This window comes from Quercus lobata, chromosome 3 (assembly GCF_001633185.2).
Source record: "Quercus lobata isolate SW786 chromosome 3, ValleyOak3.0 Primary Assembly, whole genome shotgun sequence".
Classification (NCBI taxonomy): Eukaryota; Viridiplantae; Streptophyta; class Magnoliopsida; order Fagales; family Fagaceae; genus Quercus; species Quercus lobata.
The window spans coordinates 70383720-70398325 of record NC_044906.1 but is presented as its reverse complement, the minus strand read 5'-3'; the positions used below and the strand labels follow the sequence as shown (position 1 = coordinate 70398325).

Below are 14606 nucleotides of genomic sequence, written 5' to 3'. Positions count from 1 at the left end.
TTCATTGTTGTCCATGAGCGCTCCGACTTGGGCCTGTCGGCCCAAGCCTCCGCTCCATGGATTAAGCCTCCAAAAATCTCCCATTAAAAACCACACAATATTATTCGAGTAAGGTCGGGTCGTCAACATAAATCAAATGATACCCTTAAAGTGTGGATGAAATGTTTTATAATGCTTAAATTTATAAAAGATACTAGTGAAAGTTCCATGCATTGCATGGCTTTAATCCTGAATTTTCTTTATATATTTTTTTGAGAAATTATAACTAAATGAGTTATTATTACATAATTTTAGAATTATTTTCTAACTAAATGAATGATTATTATAATATAACATGCATAATTTTGTATATTTGTCCTTATATATAATATCTTTAATTAAGATTATCAATAAAAAACCTTTCTAATTTTTTTTTTATAACTCCTTATTTATTAATGAAGGAGATGATTTGAACTCAAGCAATTAAATCTTTTATAATACTTGCATATTATTGTTACTTGCATATGCGTAAGTTGCAACTAAAAAAAAACCACAATCTATTAGTTCTACTAAGGTGAGTTTGATTCAGCTTTTTCAAACAGTTCTTTTGGAAAAAGTGGAAGTTTTAAAAAGTAAAATATGAAACTGAGTTTTTTTTTTTTTTTTTAAGTAGCATGTTTGGTAAAAACTATCAAAAAATGCTTTTTGACAAAGTTGAGTGTTTGGCTAATACTTATAAAAGTGGCGGTTTGAGTTGTAAATTACCAAAAAAGACAAGATATATATAAATATATATGTTTTAATTACCTCTCTTTATGCAAGTTATGAACACAATATTTTTTCAAAAATTTCACAATAAAGTCTGCATGACAAGTTGTTAATGGTAGGGAAAAATATAATGTCACTAATAGGTCCAGATGAGAATTAATAACAACTTACTGTGTAAACTTTATAACAAGTTGTTCACTCTCTTTTCTGCGTAAATTATTTTCTGTTCACTATTTAAAAACTATTCACTGTTTTCTCATAAAACACCTAGTGAAATCGTGATTTCTAAATTTAAAAGCCAAATTTGAATGCTTTTTCATGTTTGAATTTCACAATAATCGAATCTCTTTTTCTGCATTGATAAAATATGTTTCTACATTAATAAAATTTCCTCTCTGCACATCATGTTTACTGTATATTCGAATCTGCTTACTGCATTCATAAAATCTGTTTTCTGCATAAACTATTTCTAGTATTCTGCATAAAATTATTTTCTGTTCAACATTATTTAAAAAATTGTTTACTCTCTTTTTTGTGTAAATTATTTAATAATGTGTTAAAGCTAACAAAATAACAAATACCTGAATATAAAACAGCTTCCTAGAGGGTAGTTGTCAATAATGATCATTCACCAGAATGTTATTGATATTACTCTGTTTATTCAAAATCAAGAACCCAAACAAAGAATTGTCATTTTGTAGTTTATATAAAGGCAGAAATCATTAGAATGAACAAATAAATGTGAATCATATCTAGAATGAAATTTGTATGCAAAGGGAAAAGAGAATGAAACACAAAACAAGATGATTACCTAAGCCATGGACTCGTTGTACTTGTTCCTAAGGTTCTGAACCAATTCAAATTCACATCAACATTGACTACCACAGTTACATAATTTCTTGATTCAGGACAGCCATTGCATCTTTAATGGCTTAGGTAGAACCACCGAAGATGGCATTCACCAGAAAAGAGAGTGAACAATTTTTTAAATAATGCTGAATAGAAAATAATTTTATGCAAAATCCTAGAAATAGTTTATGTAGAAAACAGTGAACAATTTTTATGAGAAAACAATGAACAGTTTTACTTAATGTAGAAATTAAATTATTTTGAAATTAAAATCTCTATATTTTACAATGCTTCTATTTAAATAAATAAAAACATAAAAAAAAAAAAAGCTACTCATTTTTATGTTTATGTTTATTTGTCAATAATCCCAACAACAACAACAACAACAACAACAAAAAAGTTATAAGGAACTCGAGTTTATTAAACTCGAGTTCCTTACAAGGTACCCAAGCTCACCAAGCACGAGTACCTTAGGGAAAAAAAAAAAAAAAAGCATTTTTTAATGGCCCAATTTCCACCTCAGTAACGCCACGGTGGCAAAACTCCTAGGAACTCGAGTTTAAGAAACTCGAGTTCCATAAAAAGTGGTATTTCCCTATATAGTTCTGAAACAGTGTTTTTTTACAAATTATTTCAAAAATTTGTGGTATTTGGCCATTTTGGCCAGGATATATGACCCCATCTGTCTTTCGATGTGTTTTATTTCCTGAATTAAAATAGTCTACTTCAACTTCTTGGAAATAAGTCTTAGATCAAAACCAATGAATATGGTGGACATTTTAGTGTTAAGTCATTCTAAATCAACTCCCAACAACTCCATCAACCAATTACAATCAGTGGAAAAAGGCCTTTTTCTCGTTGGCCTATCCACTTTCACCATCGCACTGAAAATTCCAAGCGGGCTACAACCCATTACTTTGAAAACAATAACGACAACAAATACCTCATCACAACATAGTAACGACATAACTATATTACTATAATCCAAACATTAAGATATAAAATCAAAATTAGCCCAAACATGAACTATGCAAATTTTGAAATATAATCTCCAATTTTTTATTTATGAAAATATATTAATTTATACATAGATCAGTACAAATATGCTTGCCAACTTAAAAAGATAGTGGTACCCATGGTTGTTAAAATCACCATCTGAATCGTAGGATTGCACAATTTTATGATTCCACCTTACCAAAACATTTAGGATTGCACTAGGATCATAAAAATGGTAGGATCGTATAGGATTGTATGGGATCTTACCGATTCTACCGATCCTACTAAAACATCAGTTTTGGATTTTTCTTAATGGGATAAATTTTTGGTTTTGATGAAGTTTTAAGAGTTTTTATTTTTCTATGTTGTGATGGTATGACTTTTTTTTTATATTTTTTTATATATAATTATGTTAACCTAAGCAAATGTTATCTACTTTCTAGTTCGCTTGTGTTAGGACATATGTGATTTAATGTTAGGAACATATGTCAACTTAGAATTGGCTAATCTTTTGACAAAACACACTGTATTTGTAATTGGGTAGATCTAGGATGTGTTTAATACTTCAAGGAACAATGTTTCAAGTTCAAATGTTAAAGCCATGAAAATCTGTCCAAGAAATAAGTGAAGAAGTGTTGGATTTTAAATCTTGACGGCTAGCTCGACAGCTAGTATCTATCGAGGTTTAAAAGGCTACTGAAACCTGATGCTCGACAGCTTCTTGACAGATAAGCTATCTATCAAGGTTTATGAAATTCAGTTTTTCAGAGTTGATTTCAATCCAATCCATGAATAGATGTTTGGGCTTTCTTTCCTCACAACCCTAAACATATGTAGGGATTGTTTTAAGGGCTGTCAAAGGTTGCACAAGTGTGAAGCAAAGTTGTGTTCATGCAAATTGTGATCATGCAAATTGTGATCGGAGACAGAATTTGCCCTAGTTCATCTTTTTCTTGCAGAAGTTGCTGTGTTTGTACATAGTAGGGTTTTGTAACCAAGGAGTTTCGTGATCTTTATCGTGTGATGAACTAAAAAACTTTGCAACTAACATCTTTCTCAAGTTGGTGAGTAAGTCGCATACTGGGATCCGCACATCGAATTGGTTAGTCATGTATTAGGAGCCGTGCATTGAAATGAGAGATTGTCACTACAATAAGTCCAATTGGGTATTGTAGTAAGAGTTCAACTATAGATTGGTATAAGGTACTGGGATCCCTTTACTTGTAACCGTTTTTTGTGATAATAGTGGATTCTCGGGAATGGTTACCTTAAAATCATCCGGTGGGGTTTTTGCCATGTAGGTTTTTCCTATTCATAAACAAATCATTGTATCTATTTATTTTTCACTGCACTTTAACTTATTTAGTGATTTGATTATGCTACCACACTTATTGCATGCTAATTGAATTAATTAATTAATTAACTTGGCTAATTAATTGGTTAATTCATCACAAGGGGTCAATACATTCTTGGCCTATTAGCTTTTAATCAAAATGTAAGAATGCTTCATCATTACTAAATGAAAATTATATATTGGCTTTGCTACCTTTTAAGCTATAATGTTGTTAAATTTGATTGATTAATATACTAATTTTCGTTCTAATATTACAAAAAAAAATTTCTTATATATAATTTTATTAGTATGCTTGTATTTGCATATTGATTGATTGAATTTTTTTGAACATTCTCTATAATTGTTGTTGAGTGGTACAACTTGAATAGTTGAGTGTGAAGTTGTATTTTAATTTCTTTTGCAGCTCTAGTATACAAATATGCAATATTTGCATAGATGATGAACTTGATGATGGTGATTAGGACAGTGGTTATAAGAACCCTAGATTAATTAAATGTTCGTTCCACCTTAATATTCATCTTGCTTTTGGATTTCATATTTCAGTTAGCTAGTTTCCATTTGATAACTTATTTTGGATTTTAAATTTGGAACTTGGAAAATATTTCCATATGTGATGATAAATATTTTGGTATTTGGTTGCTAATTAAACATTTATTTAACTTTTTAGGTACATTGGGTCAAAACTTAAATATATTTGTTCCATTAGTATAGACGTAGTGATCTTTCAAAAAAAAAAAAAAAAAAGTATAGACATTGTATGCAAATTGCATCATATGATGCAAATCTTTTTTTTTTTTTAATGGATAAATTCAAAATTTGCTTGATTATTCAACATACAAAGTTATTATCAATGTGTTTTTTTTCTTTAATTTGAAAATATGTAGGATCTTGTGATCCACTATTTGATCCTACGATTCACGATCCTACGATTCACGATCCCACTTACCTTCCACGATCCTACGTAGAATCTTGATTTTGACAACCTTGGTGGTACCAATTTTGTTTTTATTTTTTATTTTTCATAAAATGTTTTTTTATAGAAGAATTCATAAAATGTATTGATATAGTCTTGTTCTCCGACTAATTAATCCATGGCATGTTACACGATTGATTTATTTTCCAAAGTAATGGGTCCCGGCCTGCTTGGAATTTTTAGTGTGATGGTGGAAGTGGATAGGCCAACGAGAAAACGGCCTTTTCCCACTGATTGTAATTGGTTAATGGAGCTGTTGGGAATTGATTTGAAATGACTTAACACTAAAATGTCCACCATATTCATTGGTTTTGATCTAAGGCTTTTACCATAAAGTTGAAGTAGACTATCTTAATTCAGGAAAAAAAACACATCGAAATACAGATGGGATCATATATCCTTGTAACTTTTGTTTACTTGACTTCCTAGAAAAAGGCAAGTCAAGGGGAAGGGGTCATATTTATAAAGGTTGTGTTTACTAGACTTTCCAAAAATGCAAGTCAATAGGGGGCATAGTAGTCATTTAAAATTCTCCAAGAAGAGTTTTATTTATCAACTTTATAATGAATATATTACGGGTATAAATAAATGTTTGACAATTACTATCATTTTAAGTTCTATGAAACAACAATGACAATAATAAAGTAATAGTACCAAAATTTTAGAATTTGCTATGACTCCTTAATAGTTTTGTTAGTATCGGCCGCATATATTTGTTTCCTCCATTCTATATTGATTTGGACGGATTTGGAATACTATAATAATAATAATAATAATATTAATATTATAATAATAATAATTATTATTATTATTATTATAATACGTTTCTCACCATATTCATTAGTTTTGATTTAATTAGACTATTTTAATTCAGAGAAAATAGGGCTAGACTATATATATCCTTAAAACTTTTGTAGACCAGACTTTCTAGAAAAGCAAGTCAAGGGGTTAAATATATCCTTAAGACTTTTGCTTACTAGAATTTTAAGAAATAGAAAAGTTAACGAATGTTTTAAGGGCATTAGTTTAGGAAATATTTTTAAAAACTTTTTATGAAGAAAAAAAAAGACAGTTTTTTTGTATTTCTCATAAAATTAGCATCAAAACTTTCCTAAAATAGTTTATTATCTAATGCCTTAAGGGTACCCATTAACTGGACCCTTCTAGAAAAAACAATTTAGTCATTTAATATTTTCAAAGAAGATTTTTATTTATCAACTACAAAATGAATACATTACAGATATAAATAAATGTTTGGCTAGTATCATTTTGAGCATGGTTTTCAGACCCGGACCGTTCATTGAACCGTAAAAGAGAGAGGTTCAAGGGTTTCAAGGTCGAACCGAGGTCGGACCGGGGTCGAACCGTGATGACGTCATAATTAATTTAATAATTATTTTAAATATATATAAAAACATTAAATTAATAAAAAAAATTAACTAAATTAGTCTAATTTACTTTCAAGACAACCAACAGACATACACAAATGCAGTCACGCTGAGAAAAAGGCAAAACTTTGTAAATTATTAGTTTGAAGTATCTATATATAATATATTCACCTGCATAGCCCTAGCTAGATCTCAAGAGAGTGGACTTGCAATAAAATCTTCATCTAACTATCTAAGTACTTTCATGCACATGCATTACAGGTATATCCAAATTCCAGCTCAGACATGCACAAGCTACAAAGTACTATTCCTGCTTCTATTACAAAAGCACAAAAAGACATTACTCTTACTAATTAACTATACTAACACAAAGGTAAAACATATATAACTAATAATTAAGCAACCAACCATAGATAGAGTACTGCCGTACTGGTACTAGTACTGCTTCTATTACCAAAATTCACACCCCAATGTAGTCCAAACTAGTCAATGTAGTCCATAAAACTTAAAAGTACAAAGTAAAAATACATAAACAAGCCTCCAAGTTATAGTACATAACTACACATTGTTTCTTACAAAAATACATAAAACTTAGTTCTAAAAAACAATAAACTAACTTCAAACTCCAAGTCACACACTGTGTCTTACAAAAAGACATAGAAATTATCTCTAAAATACAAAATAAAACTTTAACGTTGAAACAGAATTATTATGATCATAAATCATCAATGTCATGAAAGTTATCATGCTCGTCATCATTCCCTGGAAATCCAGGAGGAGGGCCAATAGGTTGTCCAAATGTTCCCAAATCAATTCCTTCAACCTCACTGCTATCATCTATAGATTCTACACACAAGTTTGAACAAAATAAAAAGAAAAATTATTATAATGTTTATGTAAGTTTGAAAAAAATAAAAGAAAAATTACTATAGGTTATCAAATTGTTTACATATAAACTAACCTTCAATATTAGAAGAAGCCTCTACATTTGCTGGATATGCACCCTCTTCATAAATTGCATTCTCCAACTCTTCATAATTAAGATACGGGTCTTCCTCTTCCACAAATACCCAAAAATCAGTTTTGTCGATACTTGCATAATCAATGGGATCAAAATTAAGCTTTTTGTTGTAAAGCCTGCATAAAATGTCATGCTCATCATTGGAATTTGAACATAATTAATAACTAACAATTACATTATATAAATGACTTCTTAAAAATTAATATAATGACAAAATATAGCATTTAATTACCTATGTCTCAATCGCAAGTTATGATTAACAAATACAAGATCATTGAGCCTTTGATGCTCCAACCTATTCCTCCTCTTTGAATGTATTTGATCAAATAAACTCCAACAACGCTCACATCCAGAAGAGGCGGAAGTTTGGCTAAGGATTCTAATTGCCAATTTTTGCAAGTTTGGAGCATCAGCACCCCACAACTTCCACCATTCATCTGATTTTCATAACACAACATAATCTAATATTAATCAACATAAACAAACAAACTTTCAATTAAATAATCACTTTAGTTATTCTAATTATAGTGACAAAACTAACTTTTAACGTGAACAAAGAAACTAAGATTTGTTTATAGTACTAAAGTAAACTAATTACTTCTCACCTGGATGAGTGGTCTTGCTTGTTGACAATGCAAGATCTCTATCAAAGCTCCCAATACGGTCCCGAAAATATTGGGTTTCCCTAATTACCTTTTCTTGATCACCATCATATTTTGTCCCAATGTAGTCCAAAATAGCCATATTTACTGCTGGTTTCCGACAAAAATTCTCCTCATCATATTGAAAAGCGGGATTTAACCAATATGCAGCAGCATGAAGATCTTTACGCAAATGCTTGTCCCAACGGTTTTTTATAATTGAGGTGTATGGCTTGTACAAGTGCTTCTTCATTCGGAAGATCTTCTTGATTCCCAACCATGCTCTATGCATGCCCTCATACACATATCCTATTGCAGGCCTTTGATCAGAATCAACAATCCGTAACAAACGAATGAGTGGTGATGAAATCTTGACAAGAACATTAATATCATCCCAAAAAGAATTATCCAATATGTAGAAACTACTTCTTTTGTCTTTGACTCTCTTGCCAATCTATTGTCCACAAAGAACTTGCTAGTCACTAAGGCTTGCAAGTCATGCTTATGCACATGAAGGCTTCCAAATGAAAGGAAGGTAGTAGCAAATCTTGTTGCTCCTGCACGTACAATATCTGTCCAACCAGGTCTCTTCCTCAACCAAGCAATCAAAGCTACATGATTATAAACAAAAACTGTAACTTTGGTTGCACGATTTTTTAGTCTCTCCACATGAGACATCTCCCCCATATCCTGCAACACAAGATTCAGACAATGTGCTGCACAAGGAGACCAACTAATAGTTTTATACTTTTCACACAACAATTTACCAGCAGATACATAGTTGGAAGCATTATCAGTAACCAAGTGAACTATGTTTTTTGGACCAACCCATGTAACTACTTCATCAAACAATTTAAACAAGTTTCTGGTATTCTTCACAATATCTAAGGCATCAACTGATTTTACAAATACCATTCCCCTAGGACAATAAACAAGGAAATTAATCAATGACCTATGTCTAGTATCTGTCCAACCATCAGCCATAAGTGTACATCCAACTTCTGCCTAATGCCTACGTTGTGACTCAACCAACAACTGAACTTCTTTCTTATTATCCCTCAACAAAGGGACTCGTACAGCATGATAAGATGGACCTTTGTAACCAGGACCAGCAGCAGCTATGGCATCAATCATCATTTGGTAATACACTGAATTCACTACATTAAAGGGAATGCAATTGTCATACATAAACCTTGCAATAGCCATATCAGCTTGCCTCACCCTTTCTTTGCTTTGGAATACACTTTTAAGACCAGGCTGAGCTCCTGGAGTAGTTCTTGGAGCAAAGTAATTATCCACTAGCTTTGTACCCTTTCTTTTACCTAAAACAGGTTTTTTAGGCAACCCACTACTAAATACTTCTTGAACATCATCATCTTCTTGCAAATCACTATTTGTAGAAGGCACACTAAACATTTCTTCTTGACGTTGTTTCTCAGCTTTTTTCTTCAACTCAAACTCCTTCACATATTCCAACATTTGGTATCTCACATCATGAGAAACCTTTTTACACGATCCAATATCACCTTTTATCCCCGCAAGGTGTTTTTTCATCCTATTAATACCCCCACCTTTATATGTTTGCCTACAATACACACATGTAAAAGTATTCCGTCCCTTCTCATCCGACCCAAGGCTAAAATGTTCCCAAGCCGGATCAACCTTTTCCCTTACTCTAGAGCAAGATTCCACTACATTGGAATCAACTTCATGTGATGGAGTAGACCCGGTCTCTATTTCCATTTTAATCTAAAAGACTAAACAACAGTCAAACACGCATAGACCCATCAATTTTTGAAATATAGACATTCAAAGAACCACAACTTCATACACATTAAAACACTACCAACCGTAAAAAAGAGTAAAGACACTACAAATTAAAACATAACAACAGACTCTATCCACATAAATACACCAACTATATTCAGAAAGTTCCCATAATGCTGTCAAAGTTTCCACAGATAAATCTCAGTAAGCTTAAATAAAATAAATCAGCGGTATGTTACATAGACAACAAAGCTACGACTCCCAAACTGAAAACAACTCACAGTAGGATACATGACAGAAAATAAAATTTTATTGTAATTATTGATTGCTCTAAAATTAATAAATTCCCATTTTCAACAATGTTTTTAAATGCTAAAGACATCAAAGCAAGAATGCCAGAACTACAAAGACATCCTAATCTTGTGACGATACTGCATTAATAGTTAGGAAGCAACTCATACCGCTAAGATTATACAATGGAAGAATAAACCTTAATCAGATTATAATTTCTGCATTACTAAGAATACAGTTTCAGACAACACGAACACAAATTTGAACAAAAACATTTCTCATTAGTAAAACTGTGATCACAAACTCACCCAGATTCGGCTTTCAAGCCCCACAGTAACATAAACCCCCACTTTCAAAAGCAAAAAATCCCAGAATTTCTCATTTCTCATTAATCAAAGAATTATCCAATTTTATGAATGAAAAATAAAATGCAGTAATGGAATTAAAGAAGAAGAAAATGGAAATGACCTCTTCAACGGCCTTTTCTCAAGCGATGACCGTGCGATCTTGGCTGAGCTGCGATCTGGGCTGAGCTGCGACGTCGACGACAAAGAGAGGCAGAGACGAGAGAGCGATTGAAAGAGTGCGCTGATCTGAGCTGCGACGACGACGTCGGCGACAGAGAGAGGCAGAGACGAGAGAGCGATTGAGAGAGTGGGCTGGGCTGATCTGAGCGCGACGGCGACGTCAACGACGGAGAGAGGCAGAGACGAGAGAGTGATTGAGAGTGGGCTGAGCTGAGCAGATGGCGATGTCGACGACGGAGAGAGGCAGAGACGAGAGAGCGATTGAGAGTGGGCTGGCTCAGGCGCGACGGCGATGTCGACGATCGAGGGAGGCAGAGACGAGAGAGTGATGGAGAGAGTGAGGAAGAGGCAGAAGCGAAATAGCGAATGAGAGGGTTTCGTTTAGGCAAAGGGAATGAGGGTTTTCAATCAGGATTGAGAAAGCCCAAAACGACGCCGTATTAAGGAAAAAAAAAAAAAAAAAAGGGACGAAACGGCGCCGTTTTGAGACAAAACAAGGCAGCCCGTTTGAACCGTCCGAACCGTTCACGGTTCACAGAACCGGACGGTCGGACCGCGGTCCGTACGGTTCCATGCTTTTTTCGCATGGAACGGTTCTTCACCTTAAATGGACCGTAGATGTGAACGGTTCGAGGGTTTTACGGTCCAACCGTACGGTCCGGTCCGGGTCTAAGTTCCATGATTTTGAGTTCTATGATACAACAGAAATAATAAAAAAGTCTTAATCCCAAAATTTCAGAGTCGGCTATAATTCCTTAATAGATTTGTTAGAATTCATCATATGTATTCATTTTCTCCATTTTATTTTATTTATAATGATGATTTGGAAAATTTTAATTCACTTATTTCTAGTTGTGTCCAATCATGACTCAAACTTGACAAAATCATATGATCTAAAGGGGTCTGAACCAAAGTTTGATCGATTCAACCAAGGTAGCGGTTAATGGAGTGTCTTTGCCAAGAAAATCCAACAACCACAAGTCGAGTGGTGGGTCATTGTAATAAATTCAGACTCCAACTGATTTGATCGATTACCATTGTTAGACTTCACCATTTTCTACCATTTGTCATCTTGACCTTTCGATATGTTGGATCTTTGCCAGATGTGGCGAGAATACAGCTAGATCTGATGAGATCTTGACCACATTTTATGAGATCTCAACTAGATCCAACAAGATCTTTGACTAAATCTAACAAGATTAATCAAATCTCCACTGGAAGTAATAGCTTTGCCATGATCAACGATATCTCAACTAGATCCAATGGTTTCGAGTACAGACTAATTTGATTGCCAAAATAGTGTAATCGTGGCACAATCCTAAACCTGAGTTGATCACGTTAAGTGGCAGTTTGACCCTAAACTTGACCCCAACTGACCCATGGATACCCCTATTTATTTTATTATGGATAAAATTTTTTTTAGAAATTACATTTGGGAATCACTTTTTAAAACTCTGAAGAATCTTAATTCAACTACCAAAGCATGTTAAATTTGTTAAGTGTTATTCACGTGCAATTTTGCTTTTCATATATTTATTCTCTTTTGCTTGAGGTTGGGCAAAGAATTTTTATGATTTAGTTTAAACACTTATAATTGATAGTAGAATTTGCTGACTCTAGAGTCTGAATCTAAACTACCAAAGCGTGTTACAGTTGATAAGTGTTATTCACGTTGCAATTTTGCTTTTGATATGTCATATTCTGTTTTGCTTCATTAATGGGGTAAGAATGTTTATGGTAGAATGTGTTGATAGACATGCATAGTCTATTCTTTCTCGGAATTGCTACTCACTCTAAAGTCTAAGCGTCGCAGATTAATTGGACTATTCGGTATTTAGTTTAAACACATGGAATTTATGGTGGAATGTGTTGATAGACATGCATAGTCTATGCTTTCTCGGAATTGCTACTCACTCTAAAGTCTAAACGTCGCAGATTGGACTATTCGGTATTTAGTTTAAACACTTAGAATTGATGGTAGAATGTGTTGATAGTTGATAAGTGTTGTAAATTCTCTTTGTTTCTGTGATTTTGTACCATTGGAATAAAAATTATTCGCAAATGAGTACAACATTGTTTTGATTAGGTCCTCTCATTAAATATGGAGGCCCATTTTCCTTTAAAAGCTCTGTTTCTCATGTAATTATCTGCCATCAGTAATTTGGAAATTGGTTACCCATTTAAGTACCCATGGCTCAATTTTCCATCTCCTATACTCATCAAATTTCAGCTCATTCATGGTCACTGATTAGGGAAAGGAGCTTGTCATGTATGGTATGGATATAAGGCCGAGAGAGAATGAAACAAAATGGGTGGAAAATTGAGGATTTCAAATTTTAAATACTTTCATTAATCAATTACATTCAACCTGGTCAAACAAAATGGGTGGAAAATTGAACTGCTCTCTATTATGATCTTGACAAAGTGAGCAAAATTCCGAAGTGGAACTTACGTGAAATGATAATTGAGTGTGAAATTATGGCTTAAAAACAAATTTCAGTCCTTTCATATAGATGCTCCAAAGTCCAAACCCCACCAAGTACTACAACGGAAGAATCTCCTAAAGTGCCGAGAGGGTGAAAATTGACAGAGAAACTTACCAAGAAAATTGAGCAGGGGTTACAGTAAATTCACCAACTTTTGTCAAGCTGACATGTAGAAAAGCTAGTTAATACAGTCTTTAGCTTGGTGGAAAATTGTGTGTGAAAGTATGGCTTAAAAATTTTAGGCTTCATTACAAAAATCTCGACTCTAACTGTAGCAAATCCCTTTAATTACTAAATATGCAAATTCATTACTAAAAGGGTTTGTTGATATGGTGTTTGTCACCTACCAAAAAAAAAAAAAAATCCGCTACTAATATCACTTCAAATGAAAACGATATTCTTCTCCAAAAAAAAAAAAAAAAAACCAAAGAAGATATTTTTAAGTCATTTGTAAAAACATTTTATTTGACATTCCTGCTTTTGTTGTCAAAGGTCCTGTAACATGGTGGTATAACTTTTTCTTCTTCATTAGGAGAACTAGAGTTCAAATTCTCCAATTATTGTAACTATTGATTTTGTTAGGTTTGAAGTACTTAGGAACTAATGTATTAGAATTTTAATTTGTATTGTTGGCAAACCATGATCAAAACAGGTTTTTAGTCTTGTTTTAGACTTGTTCAAAGTATGTGTTTTATGTAAAGTTGGAATCAAGCTGCTACAGAATTCATTGTGCAATTCGGTCTGGCTCGATCGATGAGAATTAGACTCGATCGATTGAAAGTCGAGCAGAATATTTTTTTTGTAGAATTTCCAACTCAGCCCTAAGCCCATATGACGTGTAGGGTTTTATATTTTGCCCTAAGTATAAAAGGGAAACCCTAGTCACGTTTTTGTGGTTGCTTTATTTGCTGTGTGTGCAAATCTCTTATAAGATCTGAGAGGTGGTTGCCTTCACACATGCTTAGGATTATCAAGAAGGAGATTTCATTGAGAGCTTTATGATCATTCAGTTGCTGCACTAAAGAGCTTAAAGATACACAAGCAGGAGTGCTCGTACTTACTAAGAATCAAATAAAGAAATAGTTCATGGTCTTGGAGCTATCATGGGGTCGTGGTAGTAAGTTTTCTACTCGAGGTAGCAATAGGATGTTAGTGGTCTAAGTCGCTATTATATAAACTTCAATTCTTTCATAGTGGTTTTGCTTGTTTACCTTGAGGATAGCTAAATTAAATTCTCCCCAGATTTTTTATCGGTTTGGTTTTCCTAGGTCATCATATCTTTGTGTTCTTTATTTTCCACACTTTACATTGATATGATTATATGATTGTGTTAACCTAGATATGAAATTTGGACTAAGTAATCACTTGGTTAATTAACTAGGTTAATCCAATTGTGTTTTAAGGGGTCAAAAAACAAACAAGTGGTATTAGAGTGGGTAGCTCTTTTGTTTTAGATCTTTTGATCTAAGAGCTAATCCTTTACCCTTGTTGTCATGGATAATTTGAAGTGTCTTTCTGATCATGTTTTTGCTCATGCTTCTGTTGATTTTATTGATGCCTATGAAA

General features: G+C 33.1%; 1 protein-coding gene across 1 annotated transcript; it reads right to left on the bottom strand.

Moving 5' to 3' along the window:
- Positions 1-7017: 7017 nt before the first annotated feature.
- LOC115982846 lies at positions 7018-8240 on the bottom strand. The gene is made up of 4 exons (XM_031105567.1): positions 7934-8240; positions 7561-7765; positions 7269-7444; positions 7018-7153 (listed from the first exon to the last, which is right to left on the bottom strand). Exons 1-4 carry the CDS (start codon positions 8220-8222, stop codon positions 7023-7025), a joined length of 801 nt encoding a protein of 266 aa, XP_030961427.1. The 5' UTR covers positions 8223-8240; the 3' UTR covers positions 7018-7022.
- Between the last annotated feature and the right edge of the window lie 6366 nt (positions 8241-14606).